At 44.5% G+C, this 22,662-nt stretch overlaps 1 protein-coding gene across 1 annotated transcript in view; it reads left to right on the top strand.

Moving 5' to 3' along the window:
- The window catches only part of LOC121280723 (probable protein S-acyltransferase 23), a 171,180-nt gene extending 149,488 nt beyond the window's left edge, over positions 1-21,692 (top strand). The window contains exons 8-10 of the mRNA XM_041192851.1: positions 5,951-6,123; positions 16,558-16,723; positions 19,171-21,692. Of these exons, the coding sequence (XP_041048785.1) occupies positions 5,951-6,123; positions 16,558-16,723; positions 19,171-19,368 (537 nt within the window). The 3' untranslated portion in view covers positions 19,369-21,692. The remainder of the gene's footprint in view (positions 1-5,950; positions 6,124-16,557; positions 16,724-19,170) is intronic.
- Positions 21,693-22,662: the final 970 nt, after the last annotated feature.

Here is a 22,662-nt window from a genome sequence, read left to right as displayed (position 1 = left end):
TTCTCGGGCCATAGAAGTCCCATGTCCTTCCAATAACTTGTTCATATAGGCCTTCCAAAGTTTATGAAGTACTCCGCACATCACTTCAGGACACAACACCCAGATGTAGAATCTATTCCTGGGCGAGATCGCATTCTCAACATGGTTTCATGCTGGTTAGCCAATTAAGGCCCACCCAGTGTGAAACGCATCTTCCAGTTGGCCTGATACTGCGGGGAGGGGTGGGAACAAGTCGGGTGCCAAGTCCAATGGTATCCCCCATGATTTTCTTCAACTTCAGTTAAACTTCCAGTGGAAAAACAGATAGGTCCTACAACATGGACACGAATTTGTTGTTAATACTGCAACATTTTGGCTATGAACTGATCCTGACTAAAACTTTCACTGACTTAATGTATTTGTATATAGTAGCTGTGAAATATGCCTTAAAAATGTACAGGTCATGCCCAGCATCTGTCACTGATCCAATTAAATTTTGTGGAAGCTGTGAGGAAGCTTTGGGTGGAGGAAAGGGGGAAAGAGTTGGAGCAGGGGTTCATTTCATCTACTTACATCAGCGAAGAAAGAAAAAATAATGAATAAGCATTTCTCCAGCACCTTTCATGACTTTAGGACTTCCCAGAGTCCCTATCTGCTATAATGTGGAGAATGTGGCAGCCAGCCAATTTGCGCACAACAAGGTCACATGGACAACAATGTCAGGTCTTTTACATCCATCTGAGAGGGTAGACGTGGTCTCAGATTAACATCCCACCTAAACACTGGCACCACAGACAGTAAAGCAGTCTCTCAGGACTGCAAGCCCACGTGCTCAACTCTCTGGAGTGGGATTGGAACCCAGAACCTACTGAACTACAAAGAGCAGAATGCTCCAACATGGTAGATACCAATGCCATCAAGGCTGCATCTGGCTTCTGCTATTGCAGCAGCTCTGGACTGCCTGGCTGAGGTAGCACAGCTAAGGCTAGAGTCATGGCGGGGTGGCTAAGTGAGGGAGGGGGTACTGGAGGCTGCAAGCGAAGTGCAGTTGTTCACTTTTGCTGGGGAATCCATTTTAAAAATACTGTTTTTAATTATGCAGGGACTTGGTCATATTCCACATGTAGTGCTAGATCAGTTGAGACACCTCCGATGATAAACCTGCAGTATCTGTATGCTGAGTCATAATGAAGGCTTAGGTCATGGGGAGTCTGTCGTTCAAAGAGCCCCTACCCTCAGCTCAACGCCACCTCCAACTCCACCCCCACCCCACCCCCACCCCCATCCCATATAATTGCAGTGGCAATATGCCAAAAGGCCATGGATTTTCAAGGCCAATATTTTTCTCAAACCAACCATGTTCCCCCATGGTTTGTACAGACTATTTTGTTAGAATGTTGGCACAGGTTTATAGGTGAACCAGCTTAGAAAGCCAGGGCAATGAAAAGGAAATCTGGCAAAACTCAGAAATATGACAGCAGCAAAATCACAAATAAAATGAAAGTGCTTGTGGCCCAAGGGCCTTTCACCCCACCCTTGGATGACAATTTGATAAAAACGTGTGCCCGCCTGCCCATGCCATGAGCACAAAATCTCACGGGCAATGATAAATCTCAGTCGATAGGGTTTTTAAGGGCCTTAATTAGCCCTTTAATTGTCGGCAAGCGCGGCTCCAACTCCCGCACGCGCCCACCAATCTCAATATTACTCGCGTGCTCAGTGACGTCGGGACACCCGCCCAGTGTCATTTCGCGCAATTTTACATGTGTTACACCCGACCTCAAAATGTAAAATTCAGGCCTAGGTTTCTACAACAACCTGTTCCCAGACTTTAGTCTAGGCCTTATTCTGGCTACAAAAAAAAGAAACTGTGAGGAGTTCTCTTTATATTGTTTCCTCTTTATCTGTGAAAGAGTGTGGTGTAGTGGTAATATCATTGGACTGCTAATCTAGAGCCTCAAGCTTATACCTTAGCGGCATCCCACCATAGTAGCTGGTCAAATTTAAATCCAATTAATTAATTAAAAAATTTTGGAATTGAAAACTAGTCTCAGTAATGGTGGCCATGAAACTGTCAGCGATTGTTGTAAAAACCCATTCTGGTTCACTAATGTCCTTTAGGAAGGAAATCTGCCATGATCTGGACTGCATGTGACTCCTGATCCACAGCAATGTGACTGACTCTTAAGTGTCCATGTAAAAGCCTAGCATGTCACTCAGTTCAAGGGCAAGTATAGATGGGTGACAAATGCTGGCCTAGTCAGCGACACCCACATCCCATGAAAAGAATTAAAAAAACATTTGCTCAGAATGTCTCTACAGCAGTACTGTTGAGATTGGGAATTTTGCAGTGAGCAATCATATAAACCAGCCAAGTGCAATTACTCTATATCACCACATGTTGGTGCTCTCATCATCTTTACTAAATGGGCGGAATTTTCCCAGAATTGCACTAAGTGCGGTAGCGGGCGTGTAAAGTGGAGTCCTAACCGCCAACAAAAATGGCGGGTTTTCATGCCGTATCTTCCTGAGCCCGACTTATTATTTATGCATTCCTGGAAAACATGGCAGGCGGGCTCTCATTCGCCCGCTCACCATCACCCCACTGTTACATCACGCCAGTGGCCATCTTTAAAAGGCAGCCACCAGCAAAGCGCTCATCGCCACCAGCTCACCACCACTATCCGAGAGACAAGGCCAGCAAAGGAAAGAAGACTGCAGCCCCCCGCTTCAACAACCGGTCCCTTGAGCAACTGCTGGATGCCGTGGAGGCCAATAGGATTTGCTGTACCCCAGCTCTGGCCACAGGATGGGCGGCAATGTCACCTACCCAGCTTGGGAGGTGGTGGCAGCGGTGGTCAGTGCAAATGCCCTGCAGAGGAGGACAGCCACCCATTGCCGCAAACGGATGAATGATCTCCTCCGTTCCGCTAGGGTAAGTCACTCTTTTCATCACTCCCAACTCACAGACTCACAGGGCCCTCACTCACTGCCAGTTCAAGGGACAGCACCATTCACTCTTTCTCACACACCATCATTGTCCTCATCCCATACTTATCATCTGGCCCAGCAGGCATCCTGATACACTCTCCCCACCTCAATCCATGCAGGACAAACTGGCACACAACAGGAAGGAAAGATCGCAGACAGTTGGAGGGATGCCGGAAATCAAAGTTCTGACAGAATTCGAAAACAGAGCCATCCAGCTGGGCAGTGATGACCAGGACCTGCCCTAAGCTGACGGTGAGGTTGGCGCTGCTCTACCAAGTGAGGATCCAACAATGCAACATCCATCAGACAACCATGCCGTGAGTGATGTATCCTGTTTCACAGGTCATTGCCATGCACTAATTATCTCTCCTTGCTTTCACAGGCACATCTGCCAAACAGCCGACTGTGTCCATGACCCAGGGCCTCCAATCAAGCCCTGAAGAAACCTCTGAAGAGGAACCTGAAGGCACTCTTCCTTAAATCCTTTCACAGTGCTCACCCACATCCTTCACTAGCGCAGAGACACACACCTCAGTGGGACCTAGCTTTGGAGTAGCCCCAGGATCACAACCTGATGAGCACATCACACTTTCTGGTCCACAGCAGGCGGAGGCAGGGACTTCCCAGGTCCCCGGCACGCAGAGGACTGCTGGAGGCCAGAACATTGCTGAGTCTGAGTCAGATGTCAACCCTCTGCACTCGGTCATGTCACAGCTGCTGGAGCTGCAAAGGCAAGCTCAGGAACATCAGGAGTCCGCTGCATTCCTCAGATTGCAAGACACGATGGAGGAGTCCGTCCATCTTCAGGCTGAGGTGATAGCGCTGGCATTGCAATGCACCGAGGTCAACACTGGCAAGATGGTGGCCTCCATGGAGACCTCGGTCCAGGATGTCACTCCTGCATTGCTGTGCTAACTCCATCGCTGCGCTAATTCCGTCGCTGATGCCATAGTTGGCCTCCAACAGTGTGTACATGAGAGGGGTACTAGGCAGCTTGATCTCATTCCAGATACCCCTTCCACTCATGGAGTCAGCCCGGGGCCCTAAGGCACCCATAGGGTGGAGGATCAGCAGGCACACTCTCCGGGGCCATACACCCAGGTGATTCTGGGAGTGACTGGCCCATCCGAATCCTATCTTCCTGTGACCTCCGCAGATCCAGCTTCACAGGCCGAGGAAGGTGCCACTGCCACACAGCAGGAACCCAAAAGCAGGCCAGGGCCTTCCAAGTCTTGGCCCTCCAGAGGATGCCCGCCAAAGTCATCACAGGCAGGAGTTGTAAGGTATGGAGTGCTTGTTGGCTCTTTGGTGCCTCCACATTGCTTGCATGGTGGGAAGGCTAGGAGCCTGACCCCAATCATATCACTGTGGCTGCGCCTGATATGCCTTAGTTGCAGAGGCACGGTCAGGTTAAGCAGGTGCCCCTAATGCTTGGCCACTCCCCTCGCTTACTCTGCACCCCCCAGCTCGATTCCTGTGCGCGGGATGCAGCGCCAGGGCATCACTTGACCCCCCCACCCCACCCCGCCCCCCAGGAGTCACCTTTGAGGCTTACCCCCAACTTAGTCCCAGTCACCACCAACACCACCCCCACCCCCAACCCCTCAGCAGTCGTGCCCCCGGACACCATCCGCACCCCTTCAGCAGTCACCTCCAGGGCCAGGGATTAGTTGCCACCACCCCCACTCCAGCACCCCCGAGGCCAGTAAAAAATGGGTGAGCTGTGGAGAACGCTGCAGCTTACTCACCTCAGCTCCTCCAAAGTGAAGGCCGCCAAGTGCACATTGCCTGCGTGCTGTTGTGAAACACATCGGCGTGCTTTCCCGCCAACATGGACAGACGATACGGCGGGATTCCAAGAGCCTGGTGGGATGGCCTTTTAATTATACGCTAACGTATTGCAATTAGCTCCCCACTGACGATGGCAGGAAATGTGGCCCACCGTCGGCGGGCTGAGCGGACGATCGCGACCTGCCTTCACGCCATACTTTCCATGCATGCGACCTATCACGCCACCCCCCAGCGGGCTCAAACAATTCCGCCCTATAGTGCTGAATGATTTGATGGGTGAAGGTGATTTGAAACTACAGCAAAATCTTTGTCATCCAGCATGCTCAGGGATGGGCAGTATCGGTTAATCAAAAATGCGGGTTAACAGGGAGCTATGTTTCTCCAGACACAAGGCAAGGTGCTGCTTTGTCTTTGAGGGTTTGGGGGGAGAGGGGAAGCAGCTAGGCAGTCAAGGATCCTAGCATGGCAAGACATCACAGTAAAACCATCACAACTGAAGACCAAGCTGACACCATGAATGACACCACAACCTTCAGACTAGCTTTTAAAACATCAAGCCATCAGTCTCACTGATAGTTGCTCCGAGTGGTATAGCCTTGTTCCGGCAGAATAACCAAAACTGACCCAATACTTTAATTTCGATGTAAAGCCAAAAAACAACTTTTGCAGACTTACAATCTATTGTTATTACTGTTAAATTTTATTTAAATAAAGCATTATATGAACACTGAAATTTTTTTTAAAAAATCAAGCTCTCAGAAATTCCAGTTACGAGAGAATTCAGTTTGGTGGAGTGCCAGATAACACAAAGTTTACTGTATCTTTAAATTAAATATACATCGTGTTCTATGTCGTAATTCAATGTCATTCTAAGTTAACTTAGTTGATTTTTTTAAAAGTCTGCCAATACAAAAAAATGAACATTGTTTTTATTTTCTATCAAAGAAAAGAACTACAAATGTTGAAAGTCTGAAACAAAAACAAAATGCTGGAAGCACACAGCAGGTTCAACAGCATTTGTGAATAGAAAAGGCAAGTTGTAGTGTTCTGAGGAAGGATGTTAAGTGCAAAATGTTAATATGTTGCTTTTTATAGATGCTGATGGACATGCTATGTATTTACAGAATTTGTTGATTTAGTTTGTAGTTTCTATCAATGATGGTGTGATTACTGACATTTATATTTTCAGGCAGTTTACTCTGATGAATGGAAACAGGGAAAGAACCCTCTAAGCAGACTTTGCCATACTTGCCACCTTGTGAAGCCTCTTCGGTCCAAGCACTGTCATGTAACTAACCGCTGTGTGGGCTACTTTGACCATTACTGCCCTTACATCTATAATGATGTTGGCTACAGAAACCGGTACAGTGACCTTCATTTCAATCATACTTTTGAAATGTGTATAATATTTTATAAGTGTAAAATGTAACGTATATAAGTTTGGTTATTTGCAATATTTGGTTTTCTTTTCTTAAAAAGATGGCTCTGAATGAAAAACAGAACAGTATTACTTTTCTCTTCCTACCCTCCTCCCCTTTAGTCATCTGCTCCCTGTTCCATATTTCTTCCTCTCTGCCCTCCATCCCCTTGCTCTTTTTTGACAACCTTTCTTTTCCAATTTGGTATGCCTCCAGGTTCCACAAAATCAGCCCGGGCCAATGCTGCTCCAGGACCCCCTACCAACATCGGAACCCTCCCCACTCCCACCTTCCTCCGCCCTACCCTGGCCCAGCTACCCGGGGTGCTCAACCTCCATGCACTGCCCACCAACCTGATGCTACAGCGACTGGGCCCTCACAGGGCCTGCCGTCAGCACTGTCAGGCAGCAGGCAGATGCAGTCTGCCAGTAGTTAATATACCCAAAAATCTTAGGATTCAGGGGATAATGAAGTTCTGAATTTTTAGGGCTGAATTTTCTTTCAAGGGTGATGGGGGTCAATGTTAGTGAAAACATGGAAACGAGTCCTGGGTCCCTGCCCCACAAGGCAAGCTCCAGACATGCCCACCTCTATTTTTAAAGATATGGCTAATTAAAGGCCAGGGAGCAGGCTCACCATCCAATTAGGTATGTCAGGTGGGCTCCCTAGGCTGGACGGCCAATGGGAGGCCCTCCAGCACTCACAAATCGGCAGCCCTACCATCCAGAGCTGAAGGTCGCGAGCAAGAGGAAGAAGGCCAAGTAAGTCATGTATATTTTTAAAACGGCCACAGCTGCCTGGCCATGATAATGGAAGGACAACCACTCCACCGGACAACTAGCAGCCACATCTGTGGGCCAATGGTCATGATAGGTGGAGGGGGTTCCCTCACAGGTTTAAACGTGCCCCTCCTCCCCACCCCCTCCACCCCAGTCTTTTGGTGGGCTACCCACACCAATGATGGGCTAGTAATCATTTGTGACCCACCCTGGCCTCTCTGAAAATGGCTTTGGTTCCACACCGACACAATGGCCAGTGGCACCATGTGGCCAGCCCACCTGCCTTTGATCCCAAAGCTGACCTTTGAAAATTCAGATCTTACTCTCACAGCTTATGATATCAGCCTGATTGTTCCATAGAGAGCAGATATTAAAATTATGGTGGTGCTGGTGGTGGCGCGGTGTGCGGACAGGTGGGGAGAGATAGGAGGTTGTATAAAGAACTCTTTGATGTCCATGTGATGAATAAACCAACTCAAAAATAAACATATGATTCAAAATACAGTTTTTGGACTTTGATCTTGAGACTCTTTCATCTGGCTAACGACTGAATTTTTTTGAAAATTTTTATTTTGCTATTAAATAGCTATCTAGCTAATGGTAGCTAATTTTGATAGACTACCTATTAAGTTCAAATACTAATTAACCTACAGCAAATACATTTCAGAACCCCTTTATCATTTATTTATACTAATGCTTTCTTTTTGGATATAATTTCTTTTTAATCTTCAACTGAAAAAAATTCAAAAAGACAGTGCAAAGTTTTGCTGGTAAACTTTGTACCAATCATCTGCCATACTGTGTATAGTTCTGTTCTCCATGTTACAAAAAAGAATAATGATGCTATGTAAAAAGTGCAAAAAAGATTTACAAAGATGATATCAGAACTGAGTGTGTTGAATTTTATGTGGTGGTGGGAACCTTGACCCCCTCCCCAGCGTAAAAGTCGGAGGAGAGCCCGCCTGCACCTGGACTGCTCACCTTGCAGCTATTTAATGACCATCAAATGTTTAATTGGCTTGAGGCAGGCATTCTACCCCCATTGGAGAGAATGTCCCACCTCCCAGAGCTGCCAGTCAATCAAATGGCTGGCAGCTCTCTTATCCAAGCAACGCCATGAGCTTCAATGGCCACTGCTGGAGCTGCAGGCAGTCACCTGGAGAAGAGGAGCCAGGAGCCTAGACAAAGGTTAGTCCGTGGTCTCGCCAGGGCCAGAGAAACATGGGAGGGCAGAATAGCTTGGAGGGAGCCTCCATTTGGCGCAGAGTGCCAGAACAGGAGGCACTGCCCTGGCATGGCCACTAAACGGTAGGTTTAACTTGGCAGCTTGGGCAGTTGGCGTCAGCTCTGCAGATAAAATCTCATCAGCAGTGGAAGGACACACTTAAGTGGCCAGTATTTAGGGATGGGCACAATGTCGTTGCCAAGGCACTCAATTTTGCGATCCCCGCCTGTCATGCCATCACCATGGGGCGTAACATTCAGCCCAGAGGAAGTTATTATCAGGAAAAACTGAATGGGCTTCAGCCCCTTTGCATAGGATAGCGTAGAATTTACAGCACAGAAACAAGCCTTTGCCAGTGTTTAAGCTAACATGAGCCTCCTCCCATCCTACTTCAGCTAAATCTATTATTTCCTCCTATTCCTTTTCCCCTCATGTTATTATCTAGTTTCTCTTTTACTACATATATGCTATTCAGCTCAATCATAACTTGTAGTAGCAAGTTCCACATTCTAATAGTTCTCTGGGTAAAGATGTTTTTCCTTCGGGCAGGATTTTCCCTTCGTAGGGCAGGCCCGTGAGCGGCCACAAAACTGACCACTGCGTTTCACGTTGGCAGGCCAATTAAGGCCTTCTGGAATCATCCATTAAGCGGCAGATGCTGGATGTCCAGCGAGATGTGCAGGAGAATCTGGCGGAGCTCCATGAGGATCTGCATGCCATGGTCTCTAAGATGGAGGAGTCCATGTGGAGCGTGAGCACTGTGTTGACTGTCATGGCAGAGCGCACTGCCTCCTCCATTGAGGGAGTGGCGACTCTCATGGAGAGGCATCCAGGGACAAAATGAAGGGTTCCTGGGGTTGTGCTCAGACCTGAAAGCCCTCACACAGGCAATGGCCTCAGGTGTTCAGTGTCAGTGTGGGAGATGGATGGGCCACCCAGTATCGCAGCTAAGTGCCCCTCCATCAATGGTGTGCAGGGAGGCCCACAGCAACCTCACATTGGCGCATGTGCTGCCTGTTGTCTCTGTGGGCTCTTCTCAGGGCACTCTGGATGAAGGCAGCAGCACCTCCACCCCTCCGCCAGTGACCATGGCATCTGATGAGGCTGCAATGACTCGGGAGATGCTAGGCGTGGCGCTGGCCGCTCCATCCCAGGCGGGGCCAGCACAGGATTCGCTGGCCAGAGAACAACCGCTGAGGTCATCAAGGCAAACAAGTCAGCAGAGTCAGCAGGCTGCCTCCAATGCTGGTGCCAGTGACGGGGGGAGCACCTAGACGTAGCAGTCGCAACGCAAGTTAAAGGACCATGAGCACAAGGGGGACCGCGGATGATTTTATGTTCATTTTTGTTAACTTTATGTATACTGATCCAATGCTGAATACCATAAACATTTCTGTTAAGATTATTGAATTGTCAAAAAGACATGAATTGTGTTTTTGTCATCATGGCCTGAGTATGCTTCACCTTTTTATTTCATTGGTGTGGGGAATGTCAATATCTAATGCTGGATGTAGGTGGCTCTGAACTTTATTGCAGTGAGTGTTCTTTGTGTTCAAATGAAAGGGTTCTTTCAGACATCCAGGATGGGGGCGGCAGCCCTGGTATGCATTTGAAGATAATCTTTGGCAGCCTAGCTGAAGGAGCATTGGATCAAGGCATTCATGGTGTCCCTGCCTCCCTGGAGGTTACCGAGGTCTGGCTCCATGCCTTCAGCATTCTCCTCACTGTGCTCACCTGCGACTCACCACTGGATTCATCATCTGTGGCCTGTGCAGCTGCATCAATATCCTCTTCCTCCAGTCAGTCCCCCCTTGCCAGTGCCAGATTGTGAAGAGCGCAGCATGCAACCAGCGATCAGTGACACCTGCTCTGGAGGGTATTGTAGTGCTCCCCCTGAATGGTCCAGGCATTGGAAGTGCATTTTGAGGAGACCAATGGTCCTCTCTACCACCGTCCTTGTGAAGCCATGACTCATATTGTAACACTGCTCAGCCTCTGTATTTGGGTGGTGGAGATGCATCATGAGCCACCTCTTCAACAGATAGCCCTTGTCACCCAGCAGCCATCCATCCAGTCAGGCTGGAGCACTGAAGAGCCTCAGCACCTGTGAGTGTCTCAGGATGTATGTATTATGGGAGCTGCCTGGGTCCCTTGCACAGATTTGCAGAATCTGCATCCTGTGGTCACACACTATCTGCACATTCATGGAGTGGAAGCCCTTCCTGTTGACAAAGGTACCTTGCAGACCCGCTGGCATCTTGATGGCCACATGTGTGCAGTTGAAGGCACCCTGGATGCGGGGAAACCCAGCAATTGCTGCAAAGCCTCTGGCTCGCTCAGCCTGGCTGGCCTCGTCCAAATGGAAATGAATTAAAGTCAATACCCGCCTGAACAGAGCTTCTGTCACCAGCTTGATGCAACTGTGGACAGCTGACTGGGATCCTCTTCTGAGCCCTGGAAAGAGCCAGAGGCATAAAAGTTGAGGATAACTGTGACCTTCAGAGCCACTGGCATGGTGTGTCAATCCACACAGTCGGAGCTGATCTCAGACCCAATCATCTGGCAAATGGAGGTCACAGTCTCCCTTGAGAGATGGAGCCTCCTTCAGCATTGCACCCCGGATATATTGCATCACTGCCTGTAAACCCTGGCAGCAGGATAGTGGTGTCTTCTGTGGCCCCTTCCACCTTGGACTACCTGCTGACCCTGCACCCTTTGTGTCTGCACCTCTCCTCCCACAGGTCCCTTCCCTGGAAGCTGCATAGGGACATGTGGCCTCCTCTTCCTTCTGCCCCTCTCTTCCACCTCAGAGGAGGTCCCTCCAGCAGAGACCACAATCCCCATTATCAGGGTAAGGGAAGGCTGTCTGATACCTGGAAGGGTTCACAAGATTTGAATCCTCCGGGACCCTGGCAGACAGCAAGGAGTCCTGAACTGAGGCCTTGAAATGCTAAGAATGAACCCTGAACAAAGTACCTGTAAGCAACCAGCTGCAAACTATCTCCAAAACTCCTCACTACTCACACTGGCAATGCAGTTGACCCTTTTTAATCCTGCCCTTGTGAAAATGTTGGCTGAGCGCCTGCCCGTTTTGCCTGTGTGATGAGCAGAAAATTGCACGGACAAGGAAAAATCACAGTAAATTGGACTGTTAAGGGTCTCAAGTGGCCATTTAATTAATGCCAGGTGCCACTCCGGCAGCTGAGTGCTTTGGCCGAGTGAAATATCGCGCAAGGGCACATGATAACATCGGGACACTCACCCAATGTCATCACGCACTATTTTATTCCGTTCGGGCTGGGCGCATGCCACCCGCGGGACGAAAAATTCTGCCCCTGAAGTTTCTTCTATGGAGAAAACTTAATTTTGTTGGGATGAAAATGGAAGAAAGGAAGATAAACTGGAAAAAAAAACTAAGAGATTGAACAGCAGTGGGAAATATTTTAAAGGTAATCGATTCAGTTCAGGAGAATATAATGTGCTAAAAAAGCAAGAAGAAACTATCCATAATGAAATATCGTGAATGCATAAAGAGGTAAGCACAAAATTAAAACTAAAGGACAAGACAAACACAAAGTGCAGAGGCAATGATTGAGAGGATGATAAAAGGGAGTACAAAGAGGTTCGGAAAGAAGTCTAAGGAAAAGGGAAAAAAGGGGAATTATGAAATGAAATTATCAAGGAATATAAAAGACATGGTAAATTATTCTACAGACACATAAATAAACAAAAGAAGAAACAAGATATGGGGAGAGCCATTAAAGGATGCACAAGATCAACTCACAGGCTCATAGGTCATGACAGATAAATGGCAGAAACATTGAGTAACTCCATTGCCTCAGTATTTACCAAAAAGAGTAATTGGATGGACATAGCTTTAGAAGAAAAGATTTAAAAACATGCCAAATATTCATGATTGAAAAGGGAGAGATTATCAATGAACTAGTCAAACTTTAGAGGGGTTAAAATCCCTTGTCCAGAAAGTTTATATCTACACATATTAAAAGAAGCTAGGGAAGAGTCAGTAGAGGCACGGTTTTACACTTATACAAAACATCATTTGAAACGGCAATAGTTCCAGAGGATTGTAAGACAGCTAATGTTATGTGAAAATGGAGATAGAATAAGTCCAGGGAATTATAAACCAGTTATCTTTACCCACAGGTACAATCGAAAAACTTCCATAAACCAAAAACATAATACAGAATAGTCAGCACACGGACCCAATGTTATTGAATTCATCAAAGGGGTAATAGAAAGAGTAGATAAGAGTAATCCAGCAGATGTAATGCACTTGGATTTTCAGTAAGGTAGGTTCATGACTTAAGGTTAGGACATATGGATCCAGGAGGCAAGCAGCAGAATGGATAACAAACTAGGTACAAAACAAAAAACAGAGATTAGGGGCCAAATCTTCCTCTGGGCTTGAGAAAACCCGACCTGCGAACTTTCATCACTCACAAACTACACACCTGACCCATGTGTGACATCACACTCTATTTTTTGGAACTGGGGCCAGATTCACAGTACAGTTTGCAAGCCACGAACCAGTGTGTGGGAGGTGTGGGTGAGGAGGCAGGCCAGCTAGAAGGCCTGCCTCAGTTCTCTAACACCAGCTCCCAACAGTGTTTTAAGGCCTCCTAAACCTCATCCCTCACCTCCCTCACACCCCCACTCCCAAGCCAGTCCAAGCCCATTTAGATCACCCATGCCACCCTATTCAATCTGTAGGGCCCCAGTGTATCTTCCATACCCCCTTAGTTCACCCATGCCACCTCATACCACCTCTATGCCTTTCATGCACCCGCTACGCCCCTTTAGATCATTCATGCCACCCGATGCCAATTCCATGCCCCAATATATCCTCCAAGCCCCCTCAGATCAACCATGCCACCCCATGTCACTTTGATGCTCCCATGTATCCTCCATGCCCCCTCAGATTATCCATACCACCCCATGCAACCTCTATGATCCCATATATCCTCCATAGCCACTCACCCAGTAGGCACTATGCACAGTTCTCAAATTTCATGCAATATCAATGGAAAATATTTTACATTCATTAGGAAAAAATAAATCTCTGACCATCGAATAAAAGCCTCCATATAACTGATTATGAGAAAAAAATGTATTCTGCTATGTGAAAAAACCTTGTAATACTTATAACCAGAAACCACATCAAAGCAACAATCTGCTGTTATAAGTTCTTGAGACTGTCACTCATTCTTAGATGGATAGAATACCTACTATGCTGAAACCCATTAGCATTTGGGACTCAGTCAAGCATTGATAATGACCACAGATGCCCAAACAACAGACTGATCTCTGGGAAAGAAAGAACATGAGGTGCACATTTCAATTTCAAAGCAGAGTGCTAGCCAATCAACATATGGGAGCAGGTGGTTAGATTTTTCAAGTGCTTTTTTTTTGTCAAAACCAGAATGTAATGGAACAGGTGGTTGGATTTTTTTCAAGAGTCAAAAGCATTTTTTATCAGCGAGAGCCATTTAAATCACATTAGAAAAGACGACAGCACAGGGTGATGGACATTTTGTAACATTTTTCACTGCAATATAGTGCTTTCTCCATTGGAAAAGCACAGTAATGCATGTGAATAAATACAAAAACCTGATCAATGTAGGGGTCATTTACCTTTAAAGGGCAGCTCACTATGATGAATCACTGCATTAAAAACACATCTACATTACAACAAAGCACCTAGTAGTAACACTTGAAGGTGTGAAAACACTTTATACTTACCTTCTGAATATTCCCGACTCCTCAGCTGGCTTTCCATTTTCTTCATGAATTCTCAAAGCTGGCATGCTTTTAATGGGCTTCCAAAACCAGATGAAAATGGTATGTGGAAGAAATTCGATTTTCACCACCCACCATTTTAAATGGGGAACCTGATCTCAGTGGGGCGCATATGCATTTTGCACTCTCGGGGCTGAAATTTGTGCCTGTTGGGCGGGCAGGCCCGACCCAATCTCCGGCGGGCAGGGAGCTGATCCCCACCGGAGAAGCAGGCCCCGCCACCATTTTAAGTGGGCGGGCCAATTAAGGCCCGCCCAGCGTGACGCCCAGTGGGAAACGCTATGTGCTTCCTGTTTGGGTGAGGGGGGGGGTGGGCGGGGGATTCCCCAAATGTGAGAGTGCGCTCTTTCACACATACGCACGAAAGAGCGCACATCTCCCTGAGGCTAAGTGCTGCCTCAGGGAGATGGCTGAAAGGTTTTCAAACTTTAAAAATAGAAAAATTTAAAATCATTAACATGTCCCTCTTGTGATAATGTCACACGAGATGGGACATGTTAATAAATTGCACAAAAACTCTAATAAACTTGTTGAAAACTGACATGAAACCTCATCCCACCAGAGGATGAGGTTTCATGTTTTTTCAGAAGCCCGCTGGGGCTCCTGGCCTGCCCGCCAGCCTTAAAGTTGGACGGGCAGGTCCTTTAATTGTTTTAATGATCCTGTCAATGGCCTCAATTAGCCATTGACAGGTCAGCGGGCCCGCAGCTGATTTGGCTGTGCCCTGTCTTCCTGAAGATTTAAATGGGGCGGGATGAAATCAGGGATTCCCGCCGTCATCCCACGTCATTTTCGCGTCGGCGAGCAGGCCCCCTCGGGGGGGAAGTTGATGGGCGGGTGCGCTTCCGATCGGCGCTCCCGATTGGAGGTGCAGCACCATTTTACGTGGGCGGGCCAATTAAGGCCCACCCAGCGTGACGTCCACAGGGAAGCGCTATGCGCTCCCTGTACAGGCAGGTGAGGGGGAATCCTAAAATCGAGAGTGCGCTGTTTCGCGCATACACACGAAAGAGCACATTCATCTCCTTGAGGCTAAGTGCAGCCTCAGGGAGATCAGCTGCAAATGTGAAAAAGCTCAAAATAGAAAAATAAAATTTCCCTAACATGTCCCCTCATTTGATAGTGTCACATGAGTTGGGACACGTTCATAATTTCCAAAAAAACTTTATTAAAATTTTTAAAACCCTACATGAAATTTCACCCCGCCTGTGGATGAGGTTTCATGTTTTTTCTATTTGCTGCCAGGGCTCCTGGCCGACCCGCCAACCTTAAGGTTGGATGGGCAGGTCCATTAATCACTTTAATTGATCTGTCAATGGCTTCAATTGGCTATTGACATGTGGCGGGCGTGCAGCTGATTTTGCTGTGCCCCCGCCTTCCTGAAAATTTAAATGGGGCGTGGTGACGTGGGAGTTCTGCCCAACGTCACCGCGCATCGTTTTACACGTCGGCGAGTGGGCCCTGCCCCCACCCGCCGACAGTAAAATCCAGCCCTAGGTATTCCCAACCTGCAAAACGGCCAGAAGAAAATGGTGTGAGGTCGGGAATGCAGGGGAAAGTTGGATTTCCTCCGAAAAGGAACTAACTGTGGCCATTTGTGCACAAATGTGCCTCCAAGCCCAGACAAAAATTTGGTCCACGGTTTTAAGTGTAGTTACTCAGACTGGCAGGAGATGGGAGGCAGTGTTGCACAAGGATCAGTGCTGAGACTACAGCTGCTAAGCACTTACATAAACAACTTAGATTTGGAAAAAGGAAGCTCAATTTCAAAATTTGCAGATGCCTGTAACACCAAATTGAGGGTTATTGTTAATACTGGGGAAGAGTGAAAAAATATAATAAGGCATTAATAAATTGGCAGAATAAATGACAAATTAATTTCAATATTGGTAAGTGTGAGGTTGTGCATGTTGGTAGGAGGAATAATAAGGCCCCATATAACTTGGAACATAAATCTGGTACAGGAACTAAATGATCTGGGAATTGAGACTCACAAGTCATTAAAAGTAGCAAACCAGGTTAACAAAGCCATAAAAATGCAAACAAAGCACTGGGGCTCAAAGCAGAGAAGTTATGATAAATTTATGTAGAATCTTGGGTAGACCACACATAGAACATTGCACAAGCTCTGATCTCCCTATTACAGCAAGAATATAGACGCGCTAGAGAAGGATCAAAGAGGAATTACAAGGGTGACACCAGAGCTGAATGCTTATGACCACTTGGAAACAATTACAGACTGGTCGTCTTTTATCTACCAAAGAGGAGGCTGACAGGTGAGCTAATACAGATCTTTCAAATCATGATAGCCAAAAAATAGTCATCATAAATAGTAGTTACTAATAAATTGAGGAAAGAATTAAACAGAAACTTACTCAGTGAATGCTGAGAATGTGGAATTTGCTATCACATGGAGTGATTGAGGATAAAGAAGAAAAAAGCCTAGGAGAGAGAGGTTCATATTGTTTCACCCCTGTCAGAACAGGATGCAATACACATACTTAAAGTTCATATTTTGAATATTACTCACAAACATTTTTTGTGGTTATTTTTACAGGGTTTATTTTTTGGGCTTCTTAGCTACAATGTGCCTTAATAGTGTGATGGGAGTCTACCTTGCTTGGGACTGGTTTAATGAGATGGGTCGCAGCATATTCATTGGAATCGGCTTCATCTTCCTGTCCAGCATTGCTGTCAGTTCAGCAATAATGACCTGCACATATGTATGTACTGTTCCTGTCTATCAGATTACAGTGTTTCTTTTATTAATTCTCTCCTATTATCATTCTTCCTCCTTTGAAGCAGGATTATTATGGCTGCCAATCTGGCCATCATTGATCTTTCCCACGTACTTTCCAGCAGGGATCATTTCAAAAATAGATAGATGCTCTATATTTTTCATAAACTAAACTCTTGGCATGGTTCAGAAATAATTGTAGGAGCTCAGCATGGGTGAGATATTTTGCACACAGACAGAGAAGGATGAAGCACCAGAGGAGAGCTGACTCCTGGCAATCCAACACACATTATAGAGACCAGTTAGAGAGGCCTGAAAGAATGCTCCTCAGTTAGGTATTGTCATTAATTATAGGAATATGAAGATGGGAGCAAACAATGCAGAAGAATTACTTATTTAAAATACTGCAGCTGTCAACATTTTTTAAAGCTGTGCGACCCCACAATTAATTGAGAGTGTTTAGAATGTGAAATGTGCTGCCGCACTGAGGGAGATATGAATCAAAGGATATGCTAATAGGGTTGGATGAAGTAAGGTGGGAAGAGGCACATGTGGAGCATAAATGCCAGCATAGAGCAGTTGCGCTGAATGGTCTGTAACTGTGCTATAAATTTCATGTAATTAATACTTAATTTATTTAAAACATTAGACTATTGAAGCCATGAGAGAAGAAATAATTCTCAAGATGCCTAAACATTTCTAAAATGTTATAAAACATATCCCCTCATGCGACTCTGTCATGTTACGTGTTATAAATGAAATTTAAAATTTTTTATTTTATTTTTATTTGCTGGAGGAAACCTCATCCCGCCCATGGATGAGGTTTCCTGAAAAATGCAAAGGCTGCTCAGCCTTTTCACCATCCCGCCCACCGTAAAGTTGGACAGGCAGCGAAAAATTTCTTTCAATTACCCTTTCAATGGCTTTAATAGGCCTTTTAATTGTAGCGGACACGCTGCCAACTCTGGCGCACATCCGCCAACGGAAATATCACACGAGTGCGCAATGACGTCGGGATGCTTGCCCAACGTCATCACGCGTCATTTTATGCTCGTTCGGGTCAGGCATGCACCTGCCTGACCGCTAAAAGTTCTCCCCTATGTGATGTATTTGTTGGGGATATCTCCTTGTAGCACCCATTATGTTCTCATTATTTAATGGTGTAGGTCAAATAACTAGCTTCAGATTATGTCTAAATTCTTTGCAGAATATATTTGTTACTGGATGTGATCTGATTTGAATCTGTTACTTGTACATTAGCCCTTAACTATACTTAGAAAACTGGGAGCAAAATGTTAACGTCCCCACCAGTGGATTTGCAAGTGGGGTGGCGGGGGTGGTGGGGGTGGGGGGGGGGGTGCTTAAAATTCACCAGATGGCCTTCCCACGGCTCTCCACTTGCCCCAGCCTGTCCACAATTTTATGTTGAGATGAGCAAGGCCTATGCCAGCCTGCCCACCCTTGCCCCTATTGAGGGCAAGGTCAATAAATGACCACTTAAGGGACGTTTCCTACCCAGGCCTCAATTTTGAGCCAAGCAGGAGGAGTTTAAGGGTGGGGTAAAGCTCAGAAAATCACCCTACTCTTGCCTCTATCAATGGGTTCCTTTCAACATTAGGCACCCCTCCGCAACCCCAAAATTTGTCTTCCTCCCTGGATTATCAGATTGGCCGGCAGCTCTGTGAGGTGGGTCTTCCTGCTGAGTAAAGGGAGGAAGTCCCACCTCCAGCCAATTAATGCTCCTTGGCAGCCAGTATCAGCCGGGATACATTTTCTGCTAACTCTTCAGGTGGCAGAGTGGGAAACCCTGCCATCCAAAAAATCCTCACCCTGGTTTTGTTACAAATTGCAAAAAAACACTTGGTATACTGATTACTTAGTAATAACCAAATCTGTTCTCCTTTCTCTTTGGCTTTTGCTATTTTTCTATTTATATCTTTCTCCATTGTTTTCTGACTCTTGCTAATTTAATTCCTTTGTCTCTCAGTTTTTCTTGCCTCTCCAACTATAGATTAAGGATCATAAATAAAAGGCGCAAAACTAAAATGTTGTTTTCATTATTGAGTTTTGCCAGTGAAGCTCTCAACTGCATCTATTTATATTAATTCTAAACTAAGAATAGACATTGACGTTATTGGGTGCAAAATGGAAACTAATCATTTTTCCATTATTATTGTTATTCTGATGGACACATAACCACCAGGATGCAAATAAAATCTGCAATATGCTCTTTTACTATCTCCATTTATACAGGCACAGTAATTTGAGCTGTGCATTTAGTCTGATCGTTTCAAAAATCATTGACAAAAGGAATTAAATTGCAATAAATGATGTATTTATATAATTCAGGAGAGATAGGCTTTAAAAACTTGTCAAGAATTATTTTGCACTTTACTTACTGATGACGGATATTTAATTTGTTATTGTTTACAGTTCTATACAGCTACAATTAACATAACAATAAATGAACATATGAACCAGAAGAGATACAGTTATCTTTATGATGAAAATGGCCACTTTCATAACCCGTTCAACAGGGGTATTAAACTGAATTTGATGGAGTTTTTCTACCTCATTGAGCCACGGAAGGAGCATGAATTAAACACAACGAATGAGCTGTGCATCATCTGAGTAACAGCGCGGAAACTATACCATTGGATCAGATTTCCCGTCATCAAAATGGAAGCACAAATATCTTTATTTAAGAAAACTCATCCTGTTTCAGAAAAAAAATATAAAGATGCATTACCGTCATACAGCAAAGCTGCAAATATTAAAAGAAAAATGTGGATTGAGGTTCTTCGTGGACATGAGTAGCGTCAATCTGCTGCTATTACTGTACTAATTATGCATTTGCACCTGTGCTTCACCTGAAAACCACTGCGAGGGTAGGCCAGTAAACATTGGGGTGGGTCATTTTTATAAGCACACTACTACATTAATTTTCACCTCCCATGTGAAGCATTACCCTAATAAAATTCAGGGCACAAGTAAAGCCCTCCCCTCCATCATCCAGTGCTGCGGCATGCTCTATCTTCCTCATATTATTAGTTTTAATTAAGTGCTGTCTGGCCCATTGTACAGCTATCTGGTCTTTTCACAAGTCAAGTAAACAAAACTAATACTGTAGAACTGGACATTATGAAATTCCATGAGGTTCAGCATAGGTAGACTCTGCAGGTTCTTTTTTGCAAATATGATGCAGCCAGCTAAGTGTAATAGGGTTATTTCCATATTCCGACAATTGCAATTATTTACTGGGCTGAACTGTTGATGCAAGTGCCGTCTTTCACAGTTGAACATTTTAGCACCTGATTTTAGTCCTTCTATACAGAGAGAGTGGACTTGGGCAAAGACTGCTCTACAATTTATACAAAAATTGTTCTACAGTGAGCATTGTTCTCTAACTATGCATTGAAAATAGCTATGTGTTCCAATTGTGCTCACGGCACCCATATGTATGGGTAAAGGGCTAAGATATCCACAACAAAGCTTTTGATGATGTAATTTGAACCATGAGGATTGATTGGTATAACTTTGTTTACTCAGTGAATTATTTTTCAAAGAATCCTGTATCTTGCTCATTGCTTGTTTTCACAATCCGCAGAATGGAACTTACAAATGTATACATAAGTAGAAATAATGTTTGCATTTTCAAACCTGCAGGGCATATATGAAACATTAAAGGTGAATTCACCACATGGAATAACTATTGATAGGTTTCAGGATAAGAACAGCATTAGAACAAGTCCATTTAATAGGAAAGGTTGTGCAGTTCCTAAGCCAAAAGGTGTTGTAATTTATTTTGCTAAACCTTGATCTCCTAATGGGTTGCTAGGCTAATGAACTTGCATTTTCTCTATTTGGGTGAAATAGTAATCCTGATAACATCATCGTGACCTGGAAATCATTGCAAATCTTTGTTAGTTGTTGAATTATTTTAAAATTATTTTCAAAGTTGTAAACCACTGAAACCCAAACTTAATTTGCGTTTTGATGGTGTCAGTTGTATGTGTACATAGATTTCATCCATATAAGAGAGATACTTTGGCAGTTATCAATGTAGATGGGACTCACAGGCTCATCCTCCATTAGTAAGTCTTTCACATTTGATGCCCTTGTCGACAATATAGATTTTATTTCCTCTGATGTGAAACAGTCTAATTGAAAACAAAATATAATCACATCCATACTTTGCACTGGTTTAAGGTGTTAACAGATCATATTTGAATATAGCATTCAACCTTGAGAACATAATTCAGATACCAGTTGGCACCTTAGCCCTGAATAAGTTCCAAATTAATGTCAGAGATGTTGGAGTAGGGACTTCCTGCAGGGCTCACTAAAAAAGCACAAGTATTGTAACACCTCAACCTTAAAGCATTGTGAGGCATCTGAACCTAACCATACCGCACTCCATTAACTGCTAATAAATGTCATACCAAAACTTTGTGTTAGCTGTGCCTTAGGAATTTTTACAATTTCTGTGTATAATAACAGCAAGAAGGTGATACCACAGTTTCCACTAAATTTCTTCAATTTTAGAAAAAAGCATAGATGGTCAAAAACGTATCATTTTTTGATATTTGTAATCACTCAGTATAAATGTATTAAGGACAGTAAATAGAACACGTTGTGAAGAACAACATCATTTAGTAAATGCCTCCATTCAGACTTTGTTATGTACCAGCTACATTGTACAAACATTTAGCACAGTGGATTACAGGAAGTAGCGTATTGTCTATACATTTTGGTCTCCATGTATAAGAAGGTGGATTTAGAAAGCAAAGGTCTAATTTCCTGAATCATATGTTTAATGCCTTAATGCCTTAATAAATGCTGACTTGCATTAAGTCTGTACAAAAATATGATCAATCTTGATCAAAATTAACATTGGGCAAAATATTTGCAGCTGTTTTTATTTTATTCATAAAATATTGAGACTTACAATGAAACTCATGGTTTTGCAGTTTATTTGTTGATCAGCATTGGTGATTTATAGAAAAGCATTTACTCTGATATTAGGAGACTATCATGAATTTTGAAGACTTTGAAGGATATCCAGCGCCATAGAATATGTTACTTTACATCTATGTTTTCAGCTGTTTGGCAGGATATTGGCAGCTAATTTACAAAATTTTCCTGAATATTCTGCCAGAGTGGGAGAACTCCAGCATAATTTTAAAGTCATTTATCTCCAACATTAGTCCATAATAACATGTTCCTGAAAGGAAAGATATAAAGTTCAGCCAACAGAAAAATAGATTGTATTTTATAGATGTAAAGAAAATTTCAGTTCTCAGGGAAATAATTATGATTGGAAAACATGCTTACCTAATAAGTTGTGAGCGATGAAGTGTGCTGGTGCATCTGAAAAATCACAATTTGTTCAATCAAATAAAAGTTCAGGATCATTTGAATGAGATTTTATTTGTGTATTACAGAATCATAGAATTATTACAACATAAAAGGAGGCCATTCAGCCCATCAAGTCCCTGCTGGCTCTCTGCAAAAAAATTCTGCTGGCCCCACCCTTCCCTTGTAACTCTGCAAATTTCTTATCTTCTGGTGCTTATCCAATTCCCTTTAAATGCCACAATTGAATTTGCCTCCACCACCTTCTCATGCAGTGCATTCCATATCCTAACCACTCTCTGCATGAAAAATGTTTTCCTCATTTAGCCTTTGATTTTTTTGCCAATCACCTTAAATCCGTCCTCTGGTTCTCAACACCTCCACCAAAGGGAATAGTTTCCCTCCATCTATTGTATCTAGTCCCTTTATGATTTTGAACACCTCTATCAAATCTCCTCTCGATCTGTTCTTTTGTAAGGAGAACAGCCCCAGTTTTTCCAATCGATCGTCAAAGTAAAGTCCCTCATCACTGGAACCATTCTCATAAGCCTTTCCTGCACATCTCTAAAG

The sequence above is a fragment of the Carcharodon carcharias genome, chromosome 1 (assembly GCF_017639515.1).
Source record: "Carcharodon carcharias isolate sCarCar2 chromosome 1, sCarCar2.pri, whole genome shotgun sequence".
Taxonomy (NCBI): Eukaryota; Metazoa; Chordata; class Chondrichthyes; order Lamniformes; family Lamnidae; genus Carcharodon; species Carcharodon carcharias.
Note: the sequence above shows the minus strand (reverse complement) of the source record. Positions and strands in the feature narration are given on the sequence as shown.